Source organism: Eleutherodactylus coqui, chromosome 6 (genome assembly GCF_035609145.1).
Source record: "Eleutherodactylus coqui strain aEleCoq1 chromosome 6, aEleCoq1.hap1, whole genome shotgun sequence".
NCBI lineage: Eukaryota > Metazoa > Chordata > Amphibia > Anura > Eleutherodactylidae > Eleutherodactylus > Eleutherodactylus coqui.
This window is the reverse complement of record NC_089842.1, coordinates 231,574,304-231,599,361: the sequence shown is the minus strand read 5'-3', so window position 1 is coordinate 231,599,361 and position 25,058 is coordinate 231,574,304. Positions and strand designations below refer to the sequence as shown.

Sequence of the window (25,058 nt, the reverse complement as noted above, 5' to 3'; positions counted from 1 at the left end):
TAGTGTATCTTGATGCCACCAGTAGCTAGGGTGTGTGACAGGAGGAACGCCCCTGTAACACCCCCCAGCTTCTGATAGGGTCAAGGCAGTAAGGTTCTATTAGGACAGTGTGCAGCATTATGAACAGGGTTTAATTAATTCTTGCCCTTAGATTATGAAGAAATATCACCCTCACCCTCTGCTGCCGCCCTCACCTCTTGTTGGCCGCAGTGTGGACTGTCTGGTCCGTTTCGCCCGCTCCTCCTCTCACAGCTGCCGGCCTGAGCACTTCTGCGCCTCCGCCGGGAATCTCATCTACCTGCCCGCCTCTCCCTTCCGATAGATACGGACCTCACCGCCGTCGGGACTACCCAGGTGACAGATGCCACCCTCACCGCCGTCGGGACTCCCCCTCTGACAGAAGCCGGGCTGAGTGCCACCGGGACAGTGATATGTTTGCCGGCCATTTCCCCTGCTGACACCTGGCAGCATCAGCGGTTGTGCTTCGCCGCCTGGAAAGCCATACCAGGGGGGCCAAACATTACAGTCTCTCTTCCCCCGCCCTGTCGCCTCCCTGCATCAGGCGGCACCACGGAGTGCTTCATGTTTTTGCCACGTACTTTTAGTGCCCTTGCAGGACCTAGTTTCCAGGCTGCTCTCCAGCCAATCAGAAACAGGGGGCATCAACCAGGACTTCCTGGTGGCGTCAAGATACACTAATACCCAACATGAAAATATCTACAGAAAAGATGCATTACTAAATTAAGGGTGACTTTAGATGAGTGTATGCATAAATACGCTTGCCTCAGTGCAAAGCATTTGCGCAATGAACAAGGTTGATTTGTGTGCATGCCTGTGCATAGTCCTGTAGTATTTTGCGGATGTAAGGCCTGTTTATATGCAAGTGTGACACTCTTCCACCATGATTTAAAAAGCTCTTTTTAGACTAATGAGGTCCAGATGTGTTTTTTTCCCTACAGTTTTGTGCAGCATTTTGTGCATGTTCTCATGTGTTGTGTGCACATTTGCACACCTCTCAGACATCTGTGGGGTCCTTTCGTCAAACGTATAAAGTTGAGGAACTTAACAACCTAATCAACAGTAATTCAGGGACCATAAACTTTCACTCCCTTATCAGTGTCTAGTAGAGATGAGTGAGCACCAAAATGCTCAGGTGCTCGTTGCTCGAGTCGAACTTTTCGCGATGATCGAGAACTCGTTTCGAGTAACGAACCCCATTGAATTCAATGGGCGACTCGAGCATTTTTGTATATGACCGATGCTCCGGATAGGTCTTCAACATCTGAAATCCATGGAAACACCACAGAAATGGATAGGGCAGGACAAGGGCCGCATGCAGGGCTGCATCTCAGGCTCCCAGGTCCCACTATTAAGCCACAATAGGGGCAAGAGTCTGCCCCCCACCTAACAATTTTTACTTTGGACAAACCCTCATTAGCAAGGCACACCTTAGCTAAGCACCACACTAACTGCAACCAAGCACAATCACTGCCTGCCGGTCACACCGCTGTCTCTTCTCCTGGGCGATAGCCCACAATGCTGTTGAGAATTGATGAGAAATTGAAGTTCGATCTCATTCCAATCCTGTGCCACCTCCGTCAGGAGCTGCAAATGTGGGCATAAAGGGAAATCAGGTGCCAGTACTTCTACACATCTCCACAATGCGGCAATACTCAGTGTGGGAAGCACGTGAGCGGGCCCAGGGTCAAGCTCATTCCCAGCCCCCATCTTTTGTGACCCAAGGTGCCGCGAGTTACATAGCAATGGGGAATCCATGTGCCCACACACGATTCATTCTGTGTTGGTGTCAGATAGCTCAATCGACACCGCAAGGGGAAAGCCATCTGCACTCTGCCCCCTACCCAAGTCAGTCAGTGTCTTTGTGCCAGAAAGGTACAAAACACTGCTATGGGAAGTCTGTGTGCACCCACAGCAAAGGTAGGTCCTAGGCAACCCAAGAAATGAACCATGAAGTCAGAGAAATCAGAGTGTTCAAACATGGCAGACTTTCACTGCGCTGAGGACATAGTCCTCTGTACAAACCCTCAGCAATCGCGGGCATAGAGCGGACTCCGATGCTAGTGCAACTGTGAAAGTCTCATAAATGCAGTATCGCTCCTCTTGTTTGGTCCAAAGCAGTCCCCCGGATAACTGGGGTAACGCGACAGAAAATACATATTGGCCTCGGGCCACAATTCATGCCCTAGTCAGTCAGTGTTTTTGGGCCAGATAAATAAAACACTGCGATGGAAAGTCTGTGTGCAGCCATAGTATAAACAGACCCCTGAAACATTCCAGTAGAAAAGGTGTAAGCAGACCCCAGTAACATTTCGGTAGCAGTAGTATAAGCAGACCCCAGTACCATTTCTGTAATAGAAGTATAGGCAGACCCCTGTAACATTTCTGTAGCAGAAGTATAGGCAGACCCCTGTAACATTTCTGTAGCAGAAGTATAGGCAGACCCCTGTAACATTTCGGTAGCAGGAGTATAGGCAGACCGCAGTACCATTTCTGTAGTAGAAGTATAGGCAGACCCAAGTAACATTTTTGTAGCAGCAGTATAGGCAGAACCCAGTAACATTTCTGTAGCAGCAGTATAGGCAGACCCCAGCACCATTTCTGTAGTAGAAGCATAGGCAGACCCCAGTAACATTTTTGTAGCAGAAGTATATGCAGACCCCTGTAACATTTATGTAGCAGCAGTATAGGCAGACTCCTGTAACATTTTTATAGCAGAAGTATAGGCAGACCCCAGTAACATTTATGTAGCAGCAGTATATGCAGACCCCAGTAACATTTCTGAAGCAGCAGTATAGGCAGACCCCAGCACCATTTCTGTAGTAGAAGTCTAGGCAGACCCCAGTAACATTTCTGTAGTAGAAGTATAGGCAGACCCCAGTAACATTTTTGTAGCAGAAGTATACGCAGACCCCAGTAACATTTCTGTAGCAGAAGTATAGGCAGACCCCTGTAATATTTACGTAGCAGAAGTATAGGCAGACCGCTGTAACATTTATGTGGCAGAGGTATAGGCAGACCTCTGTAACATTTCTGTAGCACAAGTATAGGCAGACCCCTGTAACATTTCTGTAGCACAAGCATAGGCAGACCCCTGTAACATTTACGTGGCAGAAGTATAGGCAGACCCCAGTAACAGTTATGTAGCAGCAGTATAGACAGACCCCAGTATCTGTTCTGTAGCAGCAGTATAGGCAGACCCCAGCACCATTTCTGTAGTGGAAGTATAGGCAGACCCCTGTAACATTAATGTGGCAGAAGTATAGGCAGGCAGACCCCATTTCTGTAGCAAGAGTATAGGCCAACCCTTGAAACATTGGGGCATCATGAGTGTAGGCGAAGCCCGGAAAAATTAGTTGGATAAGAGTATAGGCGAGGGCCAGAAAAATTAGTGTAACAACAGTACAAATGTCCCACTGAAAAATTGCTCAACTGAGAAGGCAGGTGAAACCCATAAATATTTTTAGAAAGATACAGCTTGTAGTTGCTTAATTTGTAACAGAGGCTGTAGCCAGCCCTGTCAAAAAAATTGGTTCATGTTAAAGTATTAATACTTTTGAAACTTTGTAAAAAAATTGTTAGATGACCCTTTTTGGCTTCAGAAAAATTGGCAGTTCAGAGTGATGACTGTTGTTTCAGGAGGAGGAGTAGGAGGAGGAGGACTAATATCAGAGACAGATTGACAAAGCTAAATGCTCAGTTTTTCCGGTGATAGAGAAGAATGCTTTTATCTGTGGTTGCAGCGAAAAGAATCTTTAGGTTCCACTGCTCTCCGTCGGTGGAGAAGAGAAGTCTGGGAAAATCCAGGCTTTGTTCATCTTTATTAGTGTAAGCATGTCAGCACTGGCAGTTGACAGGCGGGTACGCTTATCCGAGATGATTCCCCCAGCTGCACTAAACATCCTCTTTGAAAAGACGCTAGCGGCAGGGCAAGCAAGCACCTCCAGGGCATACAGCGCAAGTTCGTGCCACGTGTTCAGCTTTGACACCCAATAGTTGTATGGAGCAGAGGCATCACGGAGGACGGTGGTACAATCGGCTACGTACTCCCTCACCATCTTTTTACAGTGCTCCCTCCGACTTAGCCTTGACTGGGGAGTGGTGACGCAGTCTTGCTGGGGAGCCATAAAGCTGGCAAAGGCCCTGGAGAGTGTTCCCCTGCTTGCGCTGAGCATGCTGCCTGATCTCCGCACCTCCCCTGCTACTTGGCCCTCGGAACTGCGCCGTCTGCCGCTAGCGCTGTCAGATGGGAAATTTAGCATTACTTTGTCCACCAGGGCCCTGTGGTATTGCATCACTCTCATACCCCTTTCCTCTTCTGGAATGAGAGTGGAAAGGTTCTCCTTGTAACGTGGGTCGAGAAGGGTGTACACCCAGTAATCTGTGTTGGGCAAAATGCGTCTAATGCATGGGTTTACGAGAAAGGCAGCCTAACAAAGTCAGCCATGTGTGCCAGGGTGCCAGTACGCAAGACATGGCTCTCCTCACTAGGAAGATGACTTTCAGGATCCTCTTCCTCCTCCTCCTCCACAGCCCATACACGCTGAACAGATGGCAGGCAAGCAGCATGGGTACCCTCAGCAGTGTGCACAGCTGTCTCTTCCCCCTCCTCCTCCTCCTTCCCCTTGCCTTTTTCTTCCTCCAAAACGCGCTGAGATATAGACATGAGGGTGGTCTGGCTATCAAACGACATACTGTCATCCCCCGTCTTCTGTTCCGACCGCAAAGCGTCAGCCTTTATGCTTTGCAGCGAACCTCTCAGCAGGCATAGCAGAGGAATGGTGACGCTAATGATTGCAGCATCGCCGCTCACCATCTGGGAAGACTCCTCAAAGTTTCCGAGGAGCTGGCAGATGTCTGCTATTAATGCCCACTCCTCGGTAAAGAATTGGGGAGGCTGACTCCCACTACACCGCCCATGTTGGAGTTGGTATTCCACTATTGCTCTACGCTGCTAATACAGCCTGGCCAACATGTGCAGCGTAGAATTCCAGCATGTAGGCACGTCGTACAGCAGCCGGTGCTCTGGCAGCTGAAACCGATGTTGCAGGGTCCGCAGGGTGGCAGCGTCTGTGGTGGACTTGCGGAAATGTGTGCAGACACGGCGCACCTTGCCGAGGAGGTCTGACAAGTGCGGGTAGTTTTTCAGAAACCGCTGTACCACCAGATTGAAGATGTGGGCCAGGAATGGCACGTGTGTGAGACTGCCGAGCTGCAGAGCCGCCACCAGGTTACGGCCATTGTCACACACGACCATGCCCAGTTGCAGGCTCAGCGGCGAAAGCCAGAGGTCGGTCGCTCAATCAGACCCTGCAACAGTTCGTGGGCCGTGTGTCTCTTGTCACCTAAGCTGATTAGTTTCAGCACAGCCTGCTGACGCTTGCCCACCGCTGTGCTGCCGCGCCACACCGACTGCTGGCGACGTGCTGCTAACATTTCTCAATTGAGAGGTAGAGGTTGCGTAGGAGGAGGAGGAAGGGGAGGGATTAGAGGAGGTGGCATAAACCGCCGCAGATACCAGAACTGAGGAAGGACCCGTAATTCTGGATGTGGGTAGGACGTGTGCGGTCCCAGGCTCTGACACGGTCGCATCCTCCACCATTGAAGACCTAAGCCTCTGCAGGGTGGCTTGGCGCGAGGGGGTGCTTTGGGAAACAGTTGGGGGGAGTCTTCGCTCTGGCCCTGGCTCTACCCCTGGCCACCCCACTGCCTCTTCCAACCTGTCCTGTGGCTGCACTTGCCTCCCCCTCTAAAGACCTGTCCTCAGTTGGCTTAGCGAAACAGGTGGGGTCAGTCACCTCATCGTCCAGCGGTTCTTCCTCCGAATCCTCTGTGTGCTCCTCCCTCAGACTAACTGCCCTTACTACATCCTCACAGATAGACAACTGTGTCTCATCATCGTAGACCTCCTCACCCACTGAAAGCTCTTGAGACAGTTTCCGGAAGTCCCCAACCTCATCACCCGGACCCCGGGAGCTTTCCAAAGGTTGGGCATTGGTCACGACAAACTCCTCAGGTGAGAGAGGAACCATTTTTTCCCAATCAAAGCAGGGGCCCGAGAACAGTTCCTAGGGGTCTGCCTGCTCATCAGAATGTGTCATTTTCATGGAGTGAGGAGGCTGGGAGGAAGGAGGAGCAGCAGCGAGAGGATTCAGAGTTGCAGCAGTGAACGGCGTAGAAGACTGGGTGGTCGATACAATGCTGGATGCATTTTCTGCTATCCATGACAGGACCTTCTCACACTGCTCATTTTGTAATAAAGGTCTACCACGTGGACCCATAAATTGTGATATGAAGCTGGGGACCCCTGAAACTTGCCTCTCTGCTAATCCCGCAGCAGCCGGCTGCGATTCACCTGGACCAGGAACTAGGCCTGTGCCCACGCCCTCACTTGGACCTCCGCGTCCTCGTCCGTGTCCACGGCCACATCCTCTAGGCCTACCCCTACCCTTCAGCATGATGTATTTCGAATAGAGCAGACACAGAGCGGCGTAAAAAATTAGGCAATTATTGGCCTGCACTTGGAGGCTGACAGCGGTTATGTTACGCACACTGTGGGCCGAAAAAACTATACGCTAGTCTGCAGAAAGACCTAGCTGGCTAATAGTGAGCCACTACAACTCCCAGCAGCCACAACAGTAATGCACACGGTCACAGGTAGCCCTAAGGAGGATTTTTTTAAATGATTTTTTTGAAAAAATCAGCACCCTAGATAGCGTATATATGTCTTTCCCTCTATCAGCGGCTGTGGCCGTACGCTGTGCGCGAAGTTGACGGAACGCACAGAGCGGTATAAAAAATTAGGCAATTATTGGCCTGCACTTGGAGGCTGACAGCGGTTATGTTACGCACACTGTAGGCCGAAAAAACTATACGCTAGGCTGTAGAAAGGCCTAGCTGGCTAACAGTGAGCCAATACAACTCCCAGCAGCCACAACAGTAACGCACATGGTCACAGGTAGCAGGAGCAGGAGCTTTTTTGGGGTACTTGTTGACAGGATTCTACACTACCAGTGTCCCTGCCTCACCAGTACTGCCCCTATACTCTGTATAATTGACTGCAGACTGAGAATGCAATAGTCTGCAGAGCCCAAGTTGAAAAAAAATAATTGGTGCAAAACTGCTCCCAGCAGCCCAACAGTAATGCACACAGTCACAGATAGCCCAAAGAAGGACCGTTTGGGTACTTGTTGACAGGATTCTACACTACCACTGTCCCTGCCTCGCCAGTACTGCCCCTATACTCTGTATAATTGGCTGCAGACTGAGAACGCAATAGTCTGCAGAGCCCAAGATGAAAAAAAAAAATTGGTGCAAAAGTGCTCCTAGCAGCCACAACAGTATTGCACACGGTAAGATGTGGTCCTAAGAAGGACCGTTGGGGTTCTTGAAGACGCCAACACTCTAACTGTAGCACCAGCAGCACCCTCCCTAATCTCTGCCAGCGTGTGTCTGAGGCGAGCAGCGGGCGGGACTGCTTTAAATACTCTGCAGTCACTTGATCTCACCAGCCACTCACTGCGGGGAGGTGGGATAGGGCTGGAACGTCACAGGAGGAAGTTGTAATGCCTTCCCTGCATGTCTATTGGCCAGAAAATAGCGTGGTGCTCGTCTCGCGTAACGAGCATCTCGAGTACCCTAATACTCGAGCGAGCATCAAGCTCGGACGAGTACGTTCGCTCATCTCTAGCTAAGATATATCGACGACATCCTCATCTTATAGGCAGGTGACGATGTTTTGTTCCATCAATTTATAGACCCTTTGAATACCAACAACCTTGGCCTTAAAGTCACATCAGAAATCCAGAAGTATGAGATATTGTTCCTCGATAGTAACATCAAAAAGACCGACGAGGGTGGCCTAACTACCACTTTGCATAGGAAGAAGACTGCCACAAATAATTTGCTCTCCTGGGAAAGCTTTCACCAGGGACCTCTCCTACAAGGGATATCAAAGGGTCAGTTCCTTAGAGTAAAGAGGAACTGCTCCAGTGAACTAGACTTCATTAAAGAGAGTCGAGATCTCAGCAATAGATTTCTTCAAAGAAATTATCCAAAGGAAGTAGTGGACAGTGCCTTCGAACATGCACAAGGACAGGAGAGAGCGGCTCTATTAGTCCCTAAAAAGAAAGATCCCTCTAACATCATCCGGATAATTGGCACATATGATACAGGTGCCAGGACTATTAGAAACATACTTCAACAATATTGGGATATTTTGAGAGATGATGAGGATATTAGGGACTGTATTTCTGCCACTCCATCAATTACATATTGTCGTGGAAGAAACTTGAGGGACAGCCTTGTAACGCCTCTTTACCCACAATACTCTTGACAATACAGATTGCAATCTTTTCCCCTCCCTACACTCTTTGGCAGTCTTATTAACCATTTCATAGCCTAACAGTAAAGAGTAGAAGACAATCCTCATCATGTCACATGCAAGAAAATAGGAAAATAAACATTAACCCCCTGAGACCTAACTGGATTTTATTTTTTTATACTCAAATTTCAAAAGCCATAAATGCTTTATTTTTTTCAAAGGAAAAGGAGGTCTGTTTAACATTTTTTTAATATTGTTGAAAATTTTATTACACTGCTTTCAGATGACTGTATTTTTCCTGGCTAGCTGCTGTTATATGCCTGCTAACTATCTATAAAGAAGACCGAATTCATCACTTCACAGTATAAAAAGCTCCTTCCCTCATGTCACATGATTATATCATCACAGGTCCTTCACCACCACCTATCCTCAGTACTGCTGAGTTAAGTCCTTATGCACTGGTCACATGATTATATTATCAGAATTACCAGATGGTCAGTCCGACCCTGCAGTTAACTGATATGTGTAGCTGATAATTGTGACAATGTATGTGGCAGATGGACAACAGTTACAGAGCTTATCATGGAGCAATCAGTGTCTCACCACTGGCAGATCTCACCTGCTCCAACACATCTCATACATAGAACTATAAGTCCATTATCCACATAGAAATGTACACAGAAGGCTGCATTACACCAGTATAATAACCCTTTATGATGGGACTGTTGGCTGATAGAAACCGTGTTTGGATGAAGCTGCTGCCCGGCTGATATTTAGTATCCAGTCTATCACATAAAGTGGCAATAGCAAAGGTGTTTAATTAAAAAAAAAAATGTCTTTACTGCTCCATGTAAAAAGGCAACGTTTCGACTAATACAGTCTTTATCAAGCCTAAAGAAATGTTTTTTTTATTAAATACTTTGATGCTGCCACTCTATGCAATAGACTGGAAACATGAGAGGGGACTGGAGGTCCATGGTCCCTGGGTTGTGGCTCTGTAATAATCTAAAGGTATACCTCTGCTGAAAATTGCATGTAAATTGAGTGCGCGGGACTATATGGAGTGTGCATACTGGCTGATATTTAGTGTCATTCTCTCAGCAGTTGTCAGTGCAGTTATTGTACATGTTGTCAGGTATAATGCTGTATCCAGTCCGGTGTGTGATGCGTGGGGAGAAAAGAGACATCTCTTACCTGAACATCTCACTCCAATCAGATTTGCAGAAGGCTTTGTAAGACCAAATGGAACATAACCACACTCTGACAAGGACGACTCTTCTCCATTACAAAGTAACATTGACAACATCATCCTCTCATCATCTACAAATATCTCGCCCGTGGTCACACGATGTTGAACATTTGTGATGTTACATCCCAGCTCTCTACAAACCACATCAGCAATGTATTTTGTGTTGCCTCTCATATCATTCACTACCCACCATTCGCCGTCAAATCTCACTTCCACTAAACCTTCACATTTGGTGTCTCCTCCAGAAAGTCTCACTGGAACTGTAAAAATAAACAGAAATTAATATAAATCCATAAATCTAAGGAAATACTGATATAACAGCGCACGTCTCACCATGACATCGCCTCTCCATATACCCTTTAAGCACAATGCACAACTTAGAGGAGTGACTAGCACTCGGGGTCCCTCTCTATGAGCCAGAATGAAGAGGGGCACCTGGTGGATCTTGTAAGTTCTGCAAATTCTGCACTCCTATTTTGATCCATGCTGTGCTTACACATAGTTTATGTCCACATATGTAACAATACCGTACTCAAAGGAAATTGGTCCCCTTGTGAAGATAAAGCATTTGGGACTAAACATGCGCGTGTCATGAGTCTAGCGCGGGACCGAAGTCTTGTGCTGTAACTACCTACAGGAGGATAGCGGGGTCCAGGAGTAGACGGGGTCTGGTTCACAAGATGGCGGTGCAGTAGAAGGGGTTGAAGCAATAACGTAGTCAGGAAGTGAGAGAGAGGTCAGTTGTAGAGGAACAGGTATGTGGGAGAGAAGCTTGATTACAGACACAAAGCACCCTAAACACACAAGGAAGGAGGGAACAGGGCCAGGTTTGTATAGAAGACTAATTGGGGAAGGAACATAAATTTGGGGTGGAAGACATGGAATTAGTTACAAGGAACAGGAGACAAGGACAAGGATCACAGGACTTAGAACCAGAGGGAGCTATCCAGCATGCTGAAATAGCTCAGTATTAAGGGCTGTCAATAAATTACTGTACTTTTTCAGAGAAAGATCTGCAGAATATAAAAATGCATTTAATTTATTGCAAAATGCATTGCAAGAAAAAATACAACAGCAAATTGCTGCGCCATTTTTAGGGCTCCCACAAACTAGCGTTTTTTTAACACTGCATTAACGCTGCATTTTTTAACGCAAATGTCAATGGGAATTTCTAATGTTAATAACGCATCACAAAAAAATCCCAAAGCACAAACTTGTGATGCGTTTTTAACATTAGAAAGTCCTACTGACATTTGCATTAAAAAAAAGCATGTTGTCCATACTCCGGCCAATAGTCCTGCTTAGACACTAAGAAGTCAATCAGGTCAATGCTATGTCTGAGTACATCCAGGCCGGAGCTGACATACTCTTAAACCATCATGGATCAGTGGGCCTGTGACTGTAAGTCCTATTCTGTGTTGCTACTGAGGGTAGCTGAGATTACTCACCCACATCCTCTGTGATGTCCCGCGGTGTTCTAGACTTCCAGGACCTTACGCCGGTCTTATACACATGCACGCCAGATGTCATTACATCAGCCGCATGGGCAGAAAGCCGGGAGGCCCAGGAAATTTAAAATCACCCTGCTCTCGGCTAGTATGAGTAGCTAAGAGCAGAGAGATGTCCCCGGGCACTGCTGTATGTAGTTCTTGGTCACATGATTGCCGTTATCCAATGGATAACGGTGATCATGTAAAGCAAAGGGAAATTTTAAAAAGTGTAAAAAAAAAGTTTACATTTCACATCCCCTCATATCCATGAGGGAAGATGAAATTACATAGCTAAGGCCCTAGATTTACCGTGGCTTCTGCGCAAAAGCCGCAGATTACCAGGGTAATTTTAAATCTCCCTCCTCCAAGCTGCAAAATGTAGACAAGAACCAGGATATTTTACAGGTGGCCATGGTACGCAGTCTTTCATCACGTGATCGTCGTAATCCATTTTTAAAGTTTCACCTACCGTCACAGATCCGATCCATGAGGGGAGGGGAAATTACTTACCTAAGAATTCTGACGATGTCCACCGATGTGATCTTTATCCGCGGACGTTTCCCCCGCTTCGGTGAATGCGCCCGTTGCCAAAAAGGCGGATGCTAGCGCAGAAACTGGGGAGGACCTGGGAAATTTAAAATCTTCTTGTTCCTGGTTACAGGCTAAAGATAGCCAAAAGCCTGAAGCAGTACCCAATGGCCACTGCAAGCGGACCGCAGTCACGTGACCACCATTATCTAATGGATAATGGCAATAACATAAAAGTTAAAAAACTATTGAAGTTTAATGCTCTTTTTGGTATGGGTCCCATTGTGCATACGAACTCAAGATTAGGGCTACAGTGGGTATATTTCTGAACACAGGACAAACAAAGGTATCCATTTTAGGGTGAAAGTCTTCATCCATATGTGCGCTATACAAAAAAACTGTTTTTAAAATGACACAATTGCCAAAAAACAAAAAATCATATTTTTTTCCTTCTGCTTTGCTTAGATTCATTTGAAATCTATATTCATTTTGTGGGGTCAAAATACGCAGTTCACTCCTAGATGCATTTCTTAAGGGGTCTAGGTTTCAAAATGGGGTCATTTCTGGGGGTTCTCCATCCTTTGGCCGCTCAATGGCTGTACAAGTGTGCAATGGGGCCTAAATCACCTTAAAGCAATATGCCTGTTCTGAAAACCACTGTCTGCAGCTTTCGGTTTGGGCCCCATTATGCATTAAGATTAGAGATGAGCGAGCACCAAAATGCTCGGGTCAAACTTTTCGTAACGCTCGAGAGCTCGTTTCGAGTAATGAACCCCATTGAAGTCAATGGGCGACTCGAGCATTTTTGTATGGGACCGATGCTCCGCATAGGTGATGACTTGTCAAACAGCAGAAAACATCAGAAAGTCATGGAAACACCACAGAAATGGATAGGGAAGGGCAGTGGCAACAAGTATGGCTGCATCTGAGGCTCCCAGGTCCCACTATTAAGCCAAAATGGGGGCAAGAGTCTGGCGTCACCCCCCTAACAATTTACTTTGGACAAACCCTCATTAGCAAGGCACACGCGCTGGCACATATTAGCTAAGCACCACACTACCTGCAACCAAGGACAATCACTGCCTGCGGGTGACACCGCTGCATCTTCTCCTGGGTTACATGCTGGCATTCCAACCCCCCCCCACCCGACCCTGCGTCCACAGCGCACCCAAAATTTTTACTGTGCAGCATTCAGCTGTCCTCATGCCACACGCTCACTTCATAGCCACACCACCCTCATGTCTATTTATAAGTGCGTACTGGATGAAGAGGAACTGGAGGCACACACAACAGAGGGTTGGCTGGGCCAGGCAGCGACTCTCTTTGAAAGTGTGGGCGATAGCCCACAATGCTGTTGAGAATGGATGATAAATTGACGTACAATCATTATTCCAATCCCATGCCACCTCTGTCACAAAATTGTCAAGAGCCGCAAATGTAGACATAAAGGGGACTCAGGTGCCAGCACTTGTACACATCTCCACAATGCAGCAATACTTTGTGTGGGAAGCACGTGAGCGGGCCCAGGGTCAGGCTCAATCCCAGCTTCTACCTTGTGTGACCCAAGGTGCCGTGAGTTACATAGCAATGGGAAATCCATGTGTCCTCACACAATTCATTTTGTATAGGTATCAAATAGCTCAACACCACAATGGGAAGTCTTTGAGTTCCTTGGGCTCGCCTATGCTGTCGGTGCACAAAGATGGTATTACACAGGAAGAAATCAGAGTGCCCAAACATGGCAGAGTTTCACCCCACCAAGGACCTTCGGCCTCGGCTCATTTCTGTCCTAGTCAGTCAGTGTATTTGTGCCAGACAGGTAAACACCGCAATGGGAAATCTTTGTGCACCCACAGCATAGGCGAGCCTCTGGAACCCAAGGAAAATATAACACATAAAGAAATCAGAGCGCCCAAACAAAGCAGTTTCACCCTGCTAAGGACCTCGGCCTTATCTCACATCCTCATTAATCATGGGCATAAACCGGACTCGGATGCTAGCGCAGCTGTGAACGTCTCATGAATGCAGTAGCGCTCCTTTTGTTTGGCCCAAATCACAGTTTCAGATAACTGTGGTAACACGAGAGAAAATACATGTTGCCCAACACTGATCCCCAGACCCCAAGCAGGAGGAGTAGGTGGCATAATAAGGCAGAGAAACTATGACTGAGGTAGGAGCAGCAAATACTCTGTGTGGGAAGTACGTGAGCGGGCCCAGGGTCAGGCTCACTTCCAGCCTCTGCCTTGTGTGACCCAAGGTGCCGTGATTTAAATAGCTATGGGAAATCCATGTGTCCCAACACACTTCATTCTGTGTAGGTGTCAGATAGCTCAACACCGCAATGGGAAGTCTTTGAGTTCCTTGGGTTCGCCTATGCTGTGGGTACACAAAGATGGTATTACACAGTAAGAAATCAGAGTGCCCAAACATGGTCGAGTTTCACCCTGCCAAGGACCTCGGCCTTGGCCCACATTTCTGCCCAAGTCAGTCAGTGTATTTGTGCCAGAAAGATAAAACACCGCAATAGGAAGTCTTTGTGCACCCACAGCATAGGCAGACTCCAGTAAAATTTCTATAGCAAGAGTATAGGCGGACCCCAGTAACATTTCTATAGCAAGAGTATAGGCAGACGCCTGTAAAATTTCTGTAGCAAGAGTATAGGCGAACCCCTCAAACCATTCAGTAGAAACTGCATAGGCGGACCCCAGTAATATTTCTGTAGCAAAAGTATAGGCAGACTCCAGTAACATTTCTGTAGCAAGAGTATAGGCGGACCCAAGTAACATTTCTGTAGCAGAAGTATAGGCGGACCCCAGTAACATTTCTGTAGCAAAAGTATAGGCAGACCCCAGTAACATTTCTGTAGTAAGAGTATAGGCGGACCCTAGTAACATTTCTGTAGCAAAAGTATAGGCGAACCCGTCAAACCATTCAGTAGAAACTGCATAGGCGGACCCCCGTAACATTTCTGTAGCAAAGGTATAGGAGGACCCCTGTAACATTTCTGTAGCAAGAGTACAGGCGGACCCCAGTAACATTTCTGTAGCAAGAGTATAGGTGAACCCTTCAAACCATTCAGAAGAAACTGCATAGGCATACCCCAGTAACGTTTCAGTAGCAAGAGTATAGGCGGACCCCAGTAACATTTCTGTAGCAAGAGAATAGGTGGACCCCTGTAACATTTCTGTAGCAAAAGTATAGGCGGACCCCTGTAACATTTCTGTAGTAGGAGGATAGGTGGACCCCAGTAACATTTCTGTAGCAAGAGAATAGGTGGACCCCAGTAACATTTCTGTAGTAAATGTATAGGCGGACCCCAGTAATATGGTTTCTGTTTAAGTATAAATACTTTTGAAACTTTGCAAAATTGCAAAAAAACTTTTAAACAGAGCCTTTTGGGCTGCAGAAAAATTGGCAGTTCAGTGTGATGACATGCTGCTTTAGGAGGAGGAGTAATAATATCCGAGAGTGATTGACAAAGCTAACTCCCCCTTTTTTGTGGTGATAGAGGATGCATTTTTCTCCTGTTGCAGCGAAAAAAAATCATTAGGTTCCGCTGCTTTCCGCAGGTGAAGAGGAGAAGTCTGGGGAAATCCAGCCTTTGTTCATCTTTATGAGTGTAAGCATGTCGGCACTGGCAGTTGACAGGTGGGTACGCTTATCCGTGATGATTCCCCCAGCTGCACTAAACACCCTCTCTGACAAGACACTAGTGGCATGGCAAGTCAGCACCTCCAGGGCATTCAGTGCAAGTTTGTGGCACGTGTCTAGCTTTGACACCCAATAGTTGTATGGAGCAGAAGAGGCATCACGGACGACGGTGGTACCATCGGCTACGTACTCCCTCACCATCTTTTTACAGTGCTCCCTCTGACTCAGCCTTGACTCGGGAGTGGTGACACAGTCTTGCTTGGGAGGCATAAAGCTGGCAAAGGCCTTGGAGAGTGTTCCTCTGCCTGAGCTGGACATGCTGCCTGATCCACGCTCCTCCTCTGCTACTGGGCCCTCTGAACTGCGTCTTCTGCCACTAGTGCTGTCAGATGGGAACTTTAGCATCACTTTTTCCACCAGGGCCCTGTGGTATTGCATCACTCTTGTTCCCCTTCGGGAATGAGAGTGGAAAGGTTCTCCTTATACCGTGGGACAAGAAGGGTGTACATACAGTAATTTGTGTTGGCCAGAATGCATCTAATACGAGGGTCACGGGAAAGGCAGCCTAACATGAAGTCAGCCATGTGTGCCAGGGTCCCACTGCGCAACACATTGCTGTCCTCACTAAGAAGATGACTTTCAGGATCCTCCTCCTCTTCAGCCTATACACGCTGAACAGATGAGAGGCAAGCAGCATGGTTACCCTCTGCAATGGCCAGCTGTCTCTTCCCCCTCCTCCTCCTCCTCCTCCAAAACGCGCTGAGATATAGACATGAGTGTGATCTGGCTATCAAGCGACATACTGTCATCCCCTGTCTCCTGTTCCAACCGCAAAGCGTCGGCCTTTATGCTTTGCAGCGAACTTCTCAGCAGGCAAAGCAGCGGGATGGTAACGCTAATGATTGCCGCATTGCTGCTCACCATCTGGGAAGACTCGTCTGGGAAGTTTCTGAGGACCTGGCAGATATCTGCCATCCATGCCCACTCCTCAGTAAAGAATTGCGGAGGCTGACTACCACTCCGCTGCCTATGTTGGAGTTGGTATTCCACTATTGCTCTACACTGCTCGCACAGCCTGGCAAACATGTGCCGCGCAAAATTCCAGCGTGTGGGCACGTGGCACAGCAGTCGGTGCTCTGGCCGCTGAAACCGATGTTGCAGAGTCCTCAGGGTGGCAGCGTCTGTTTTGTACTTGCGGAAATGTGCGCAGACGCGGCACACCTTGCCGAGCAGGTCAGACACCGCTGAACCACCAGATTGAAGATGTGGACCAGGCATGGCAAGTGTGTGAGGCTGCCGAGCTGCCGAGCTGCCACCAGGTTCCGGCCAATGTCACACACGACCATGTCCGGTTGCAGGCTCAGCGGCGAAAGCCAGAGGTCGGTCTGCTCTGTCAGACCCTGCAACAGCTCAGGGGCCGTGTACCTCTTGTCACCTAAGCTGATTAGTTTCAGCACGGCTTGCTGACGCTTGCCCACCGCTGTGCTGCCGTGCGCTACCGACTGCTGGCGACATACTCACACTTTTTAATTGAGAGGTAGAGGTGGTGGAGGAGGAGGAGGGGGAGGGTTTGGAGGAGGTGGCATAAAACGCCGCAGATACCAGCACCATGGTAGGACCCGCTATTCTGGGTGTGGGTAGGACGTGAGCGGTTGCAGCTCTGACTCGGTCCTAGCCTCCACCAAATTCACCCAATGTACCATCAGGGAGATATAGTGGCCCTGCCCGCCAGTACTTGTCCGCGTGCCCGTTGTTAAGTGGACCTTTCCAGTAACTGCGTTGGTGAGGGCATGATTTATGTTGCGGGAGACGTGCTGGTGTAGGGCTGGAACGGCACACGAGGAAAAATAGTGGCGACTGGGGATCAAGTAGCGTGGGACCACTGCCGCCATCATGTATTTGAAAGCCTCCGTTTCCACAAGCCTGTACCGCAGCATCTCCAGGCTGATTAATTTGGCTATGTGCACGTTTAAAGCTTGTGCGTGGCGGGTGGGTGGCGGAGTATTTACGCTTTCACTCCAACGCTTGTGTTAGCAACAGCTGAACGCTGCGCTGAGAGACATTGCTGGATGGAGTGGAGGATGGTGGAGGTGAGGGTGTGGGTGCAGGCTGGGAGGCGCTTGTGCCTGTGTCCTGGGAGGGGGATTGTATCTGTGTGGCAGTTTGGGGCACAGGGGAATAGGCAGTGGTGCAAACCGGAGGCGGTGAACGGCCTTCGTCCCACCTTGTGGGGTGCTTGGCCATCATATACCTGCGCATGCTGGTGGTGGTGAGGCTGGTAGTGGTGGCTCCCCGACTGATCTTGGTGCGACACAGGTTGCACACCACTGTTCGTCAGTTGTCCGCTCTCTCACTAAAAAACATCCACACCTTTGAACACCTAGCCCTCTGCACGGAGGCTTGCCGCGAGGGGGTGCTTTGGGAAACAGTTGGGGGATTCTTCGCTCTGGACCTGCCTCTACCCCTGGCCACTCCACTGCCTCTTCCAACCTGTCCTGCTGCTGCACTTGCCTGCCCCTCTGAAGCCCTGTCCTTAATAGGCTTAGCAAACCAGGTGGGGTCAGTCACCTCATCGTCCAGCTGCCCTTCCTCCGAATCCTCTGTGCGCTCCTGCCTCGGACTTACTGCCCTTACTACTACCTCACTGACAGACAACTGTGTCTCATCATCATCCTCACCCACAAAAAGCTCTTGAGACATATGCCGGAAGTCCCCAGCCTCATCACCCAGACTCCGGGAACTTTCCAAAGGTTGGGCATCGGTCACGACAAACTCCTCAGGTGAGAGAGTAAGCATTTTTTCCCAATCATGGCAGGGACCCAAGAACAGTTCCTGGGAGTCTGCCTGCTCATCAGAATATGTCATTTTCATGGAGGGAGGAGGCTGGGAGGAAGGAGGAGGAGCAGCCAGAGGATTCAGAGTTGCAGTGCCTAGGTTGGGAGTATAAAGGTCTACCATGCAGAACCATACATTGTTATATGAAGCTGGGTACCCCAGAAACTTGCCTCTCTTCTAATCCCGCAGCAGCCGGCTGTGATTCACGACGACCAGGAACTCAGCCAGTGCCCACACCCCCACTTGAACGTCCGCGTCCATGTCCACGTCTTCGACCCTTACCCCTACTCCTCATCATGGCTGATTAAGAATAGAGCAGGGCCCAAATAAATTACGCCACTGTACAGCACTGACAACTGTGGCTTAATTCACCGCACACAGAGACTTGTAGATAGCGGAGGCTCTATGCTGTGACTTGAAAAAATTAACCTGCTGTCTTGCGCTGATACCTAGGGGTAATTTACCGCTCGCAGAGACTTGTAGATAATAGCGGCTGTGTGGAGTGGGAGAAGACTCTAAAGCTAGTGGATAGTGCTGGTAACTGCAGCTATCTCAACGCCACCAAGGAAAGGTTATTGTGAGATGCTCTGCACAGCGGCAGAGCTGAAATACTTTGCAGTGGCCCCGGTAATATTACAGTACTGCTTAGCGGTGAGACCTCTGTCTAATGCACTTCAGAAACAGAACGTTATAAATGAAGTCATTTGCAGCAGGATAGGAAATATTTGAGTGCACTTTCACGGTGAGAGCTGGTTGTACGGCACTGCAGCCTGAGAAAACTATTACTGAAAGGCTGAGAACAGGCCTAGATGTGTAATACAAAATTGGATGCACTACAACTCCAGACAAGCCAAAAGGATAATGCACATGGTCAGATGTAGCCCTAAGAAGGAGCTTTGTAGTTTTTGCACGGAGGATCAGGAGGACTGTATAGTGTATATAACTTTCCCTATAGAAGTGGCTGTGTCCCTACCCTCTGTGTTTTGCACTGCAGACACAGAACGGTATAATGAAGTCGTTCGCAGTAGGCTAGGAAATATTATAAAGCAATTTCACGGTGATAGCTGGTTGTACGGCACTGCAGGCAGAGAACGCTATTACTGAAAGACTGGGAACAGGCCTAGATGCATAATACATAAATTGATGCAATACTACTCCCAGCAAGCCACAACTATATTGCACACAGTCAGATGTAGCCCTAAGAAGGAACGTTGGGGTTCTTGAAGACAGGACCTACGCTAACACTATCCCTGAATGAGCAGCAGCACTTTCCCTAACCTCTGCCAGCATGTGTCTGAGGCGAGCCGCGGGCAAGACCACTTTAAGTACTCGGTGGTCACCGGATCGGCCCAGCCACTCACTACTGTGGGGTGGGAGAGAGGGCTGGCACATCACAGCAGGAAGTGGTACTGCCTTCCCCGCATGTCTATTGGCTAGGAAATGGCGCTAAACATGCGGGGAAGGAAATGCAATTGACTCGAGTACCGCGTGGTGTTCAACTCGAGTAACGAGCATCTCGAGTACCCTAATGCTCGAACGAGCATCAAGCTCGGACAAGAGTGCTCGCTCATCTCTAAATATTATCGATTTCTTTTTGTTTTTTTAACTTTAGAGCCTATTGAGATAAACATACCTCTCACATATGCTTTGTGTGTTTAACATATGATGGGGAAATTGGTGTGGTCTCTAAAATTTATTTAGAAGAATTCTATTAGACTCTTATTTATCTCCGACTGTGTCTCCTCCCCTTTTAGAATGCACTCACTTATACATCATCTCCACTCCCCGAAATTATTTGGGAGAATATTTAAGATAGTGTGTATACTGGTGTATGGTCAGAAACTGTGATGTTGTCAATTTGTGCTTGCAACACAGAATTAGGCAACCTATTCAAAATGAAAAAAAGTAGTCCATCCTCTGAAAGGAGGAGTGAACTGTCGAGTAGAAGGCATAGTCCCTCTTCATGGGGGGTTTTTTTAGCACCAGGTGTCAACTACGTTTAACTCTTGAATGGCTATGTGTATCCTTTTCAAGGTTGTCTGCGAAACCTAGGACCTGCCCCTTGACGAGTGCAGTAAAGGGTTTAGAGTTACATTAAAGTCTCCTCCTAATAGCATATGTCCAACAGCAAAGGATTTCAACCTGCTAAGCATATCAATCAGCCATTTGGCTTGATGAGTGTTAGGGGCGTATATGTTAGGCAATGTGTAATGTACTCCGTGTATTGCACCTCTCACGAAAATAAATCAAGCCTCTGCATCTGTGTATTGCTGCTCACAACAGAAAGGGAAACTCTTGTGGATGGCGATAGATACACCCTTTGATGTTGACGTTGGGTTACAGCTATGATACAATTGTTAAAAGTAATTTATTGATAGGATAGCGATTTTGTTACTTTTAAAGTGTGCTTCCTAAAGGAAAGCTACTTTAACAGCTGACTTTTTCAGTAGCCAGATCACATGATGTTGCTTCTTTGGTGAATTGAGTCCTTTTATGTTTAGAGTGGAAAATGTTGTTCTTTCTATTCGGGTGGGTATAAATGTTTGAGGGGGGGGGGGGGGGGCATGCTATGTTTAGGGGAGTTATGTGGATTCAAGCTGAGCTTGGGATAGACCCTCAAAGATAGGTGTTTAGGAAAGGGTATATGTTTCTACCCTAGTAACAGGGAGAAACAATTTGGTTGATGAACCAGAAACTAGTTAAACAATTAAGTGGAGAATGAGATGCACCTCAGCGCCATCTTGAAAAATATTATCACTCACATCTCTCACAATAATGAACCAAACCATTAAAGTACAATGATTTAGTGTTCTTGTAGCTTACTAGAGAACCTCACCTATACATAGTGATTGCTCAGAAGATGGAGGAACTAACCCCCCCCCCCCCTTCCCCAGAGGGGTCCCAACAGCCGCAGACTCTAATTTCCCCTGAGGGAGACATGTCACACCATCCAATGAGTCCACTTCGTTTTTCTTGACCAGAGAGGAAGGGAAGAGAGGAGGAAGCAAAAATAGAACTGCAACTGCAGCTATGTGACCTTATATCCTCTCTCCACTTCACAATTGTAGCAGTACCTAATTCCTGCATGATTTACCATATTTTAGTTTTAGCTTAGTTTGAGCTGGGTAAGCCAAATCTGGGTGGGCGGCACATCTGATAGAGGACCCCAAGAGGCCAACTCTTTGTAAGGTGCAACCTGTCTCTAGCAAGCATTCCATCATATAGTTAATTCACTCCATCATGTAGAAATCCAAATCTTTGCTGACGGCACCATTAACGCAGCCAGTTGTTCACCTCTAGAATCCTATTTCATCTTATTCCATGGCCATTCACTGGGAGGATGGATGAAAAGACCACCTGTGCTCTTAGTTCCTTCACCTTCCTGCTGAGGTCTTCAGAGTCTCTGCAGATAGTTGCAATGTCCTTTTTTGCAGTGTCATTTGTCCCTACATGTATTATTAGGAATGAGTGGTGTTCTGTAGAACTGAAGAGGTTTGATCAGCTATCAGACACATCTTTGATTTGTGTACCTGGAAGACAGCAAACCTCTAATGAGGTTTTTATGTCAGGTCTGCAGACAGCTACCTCTGTTCCTCTCAATATCTTCCACAACCACCACTCTTCTTTTCTTCTTCTCAACAACACTTCTTTTTCTCTATACAAGAGGACTCTGTGTACTTACTACACAGTTCTTTGTGGGCAAAGTCATTTCTTGATGTACCTCTTCATTGTTCTCCGTCAGAGCCTAGTACTGGTTCCTGAGGAGTATGGGTGCTGGCTGAGTTCTGATCTTCCTGCTTATTTGGGTCACATGCTTCCATTTCTCTACTTCTGCAGGTACACTGATACTTTATTTTCCTTCAACATTTTGAAGACTTACTTCTCTGTCAAGGAAAACCTCATCTTCCTTAATTAGTTTAAATGTAGCTATTCTCTCTTCAAGACTTTTCACCTTTTCCTCCAACGCTTGCATTTCTGGCAGGTGAAGTTTGGCTTTTCCTCTGGTAGGTCTGTGAATATAAAGTATACATTGCAGCTGTAGTCTACATTGCACCATATGGCTACTCTCCCCTTCCATGTAGTCCAGTGATGTCCACTTTCAAACTTCTAAAAGTCAAGACTCAAGTGAAGATATATTACCTATAAGATGCTACTAATTTTAAAACTTCTGATAATGTCCTCCGAGCAGCTATACCCGGCTATACCCAGCAATCTACCCACTCACAGCAACCTTTCATCATTCCCAGAATGCACCAGGAATATGCAAATTACCTTCCTTGAGCTCCAATCTCTGGTCTGGTGATGTCCTCTGAGCACGTAGACCCGACTAAATACAGCAATCTTCCTGCTCACAGCAAATCTTCTCTCTTCCAAGAATGCACAGGGAATATGCAAGTTATCTTCCTGGAGCTCCAATCTCTGTTCCTTGTCATCCTTTTTCTGAATAGACTATATAAAACAGTGAGCATCGAGAGCTGGCGCCTCTGGTTCCACATTGTACTGAGTACAGTTTGCTTGTATGAGCACTGACCCAGCGCACTGGCCCACCCTCAAAAAAATAGTTGTGAATCAGTACATACAATACCTTAGTCTTTTCCTCTGGGTGTTTGTACTGCCCTGTTTACATCTATCAGACTGAATGATCAAACAGCTCCTTAGAAAGATCCATGTGGACTGCTTTGCAGTATGCAGGGGATTTGGCACGAGATGAAGTAGAGTGAGGATGTTCATGGTCAACTGGTGCAGCCTAATTAATTCTTGTTTTTTTAAGGTGATTTGTAGTTTTTATTGACACCATTTTGAGGTATAAAAAACTTTTTGATTGATTTTTATTTCTGTTTTGTAGAAGTACTATGAAAAGAAAAAAGCTATTTTTGCATTTTTTTTATGTATTTATGAGTGGAATTTTCTGTGCTGGATAAATTAAATAATATTTTATAGCATGGGTTGTTAAGGATGTGGCAATACCAATTATGTGTCGTTTTTCTTTTTTGTTCTTTTTATTTTTGAAATATTCACAGCATTATTTAAGGAGAAAAAATTTTTAAATCTTTTTTTCTATACAAAAATGTAGTTACCACAGTGAGCAATGACTGTGGCATTTGTGGGGTTAAATCAGCATAAAGAAGTAATTGGATGAGCAAGCACCTATCTGTTCAGTATTTTTTTAGAGAAAAAAAGACAATAAAAGAGCAAACAAGCTCTCTAATTGGTAAGGTGTGTGTATGTATGGGGGGGGGGGGGTTAAGATGAAGTAGAAAAAAATATGCTGGGACAGGAGTACAAATGGGATCAGCACAAATGTTATCTACAGCCTGCTCCTTTGCTGTTGCCCCACACCCCAGCTGTAAATGCACCATTCCTGACCCCACATCAAAAGGCTGTTGCTTTGATTTTATCAGCGCTACAGAGATGCTTATTGGCTTTAAAATGACAGCAAAGGCATGTTGGTAGCACTGATAGAACTGGAGCTATGGCAATGTGAATTAGGAAAAGCTCAGTTCATCCAAAACTGTAATGTCCTTTTCCTGTAGAACAAGCTCTGTTCAGGGTAAACTGCAGGGCGGGTAAAGAACTTGTCGGGTAGTTTGAAAGAGAAAGAAGCACAAATGTTATAAAATAAAAAAGAAAGCCGTACTTCCCTCTAAAATAGCCTAGAAACCCTGCACAGACGCTCCAGTGTTCCCAGCAGTTGATTTATAAAATTCACAACATTAATGATGTTACATGAATGAGAATCGTACATATAAGTATCACATACCTTCACATTCAATAGCAGGGGGATTTTGTTTGGTGCAGTTTCCTTCTACATCATGTCTTAAACAGCCATATAGGCTGGACTCATGACCAGAACAATGGATTTGCTCTCTCCATATTGGTCCTGGTCTTCTTGTGTAGTTCAGTAATGTTGGCACGGCTTCTCCACATTTCAGCTCACTACAGATGACCTTGGCTGCTTTTAGCTCTTCATCAATCTCACAAACAGATCCCCAGGTATCACCATCTCTTATTTCTAAATAGCCCGAACATCGATGAGGCCCGTTAACTAATCGGTATTCTCTGTGACCTAAATAATTATAAATCAAATCTCAATGAACTATTTCAGATTGAGGAATAACTAAATAATGTTGTGCTTTATATGTTATCTGTATAAATAAAATTAAATGTCCTGACTGACTGAGTGACTGACTAATTCATCAACTTAGAGCCGAAACTACTAAAATTTGAAACATGACATTTGGATATTAGCTTCTTTGTATAACATAAAGATCCTGTAAGAAAGGCTGTTTCGAAATTCAACCCCTAAGAGGGGTGAAAGAGGGATCAAAACTTGTAAAAGAAAACAATATTTAATTCACCTATGAAATTGAAACTTGGCAAAAATATTCTGTTGAACAAACAATTAAACACATACTTTAACAATTGTCGAAAACACTGACCTAAATATTTTCTTGACTGCTACTAAATTGCATAAACCGCCATAAGTGTGAGGTCACAACATTTCAATAAAATAGTCAGCAGAAGGCCGCCTGCAGACAGCCTGGTTGGATCCGACTGCGAGAATTCTCGCAGCGGGACCTGACCCGAGCCCCTGCAGAGACTAGCGCGGCACTCACCTGCTCCCGCGGCTCCAGATATTTCATGTGATCTTTCTGCGAGCCCCGCACAGAAATAGAGCATGCCGCAATTTGTTTTCTGCACGTGATTTCGCACAGACAAATCACGGCCGTCTGCCTAGGATTGCGTTTTCTAATGTAATCCTATGGCACCTTCCACGGGCGGAAATTCTGCGGGAAACCGCACCACGGAATTTCCGCCAGTGTGCAAAGGGCCAAACTGTTATAATTATTCCCATCACTGTCATGAAATTAAATGGCGAAATTATCCCAGTGATGTACCACAGGCTCCCATATCTCCTCATGGTAAATGCTTCTATTGCTGCCTGTTATCAACTATTTTAGAA

The 25,058-nt window shown here is 46.7% G+C and overlaps 1 protein-coding gene across 1 annotated transcript in view; it reads right to left on the bottom strand.

Moving 5' to 3' along the window:
- Positions 1-24,775, bottom strand: part of LOC136571867 (scavenger receptor cysteine-rich type 1 protein M130-like) — a 167,450-nt gene extending 142,675 nt beyond the window's left edge. The window contains exons 1-3 of the mRNA XM_066572485.1: positions 24,712-24,775; positions 23,856-24,161; positions 9,536-9,850 (exon numbers count right to left, since the gene is read on the bottom strand). Coding sequence (XP_066428582.1) covers positions 9,536-9,850; positions 23,856-24,161; positions 24,712-24,775 — 685 coding nt within the window. The remainder of the gene's footprint in view (positions 1-9,535; positions 9,851-23,855; positions 24,162-24,711) is intronic.
- Positions 24,776-25,058: the final 283 nt, after the last annotated feature.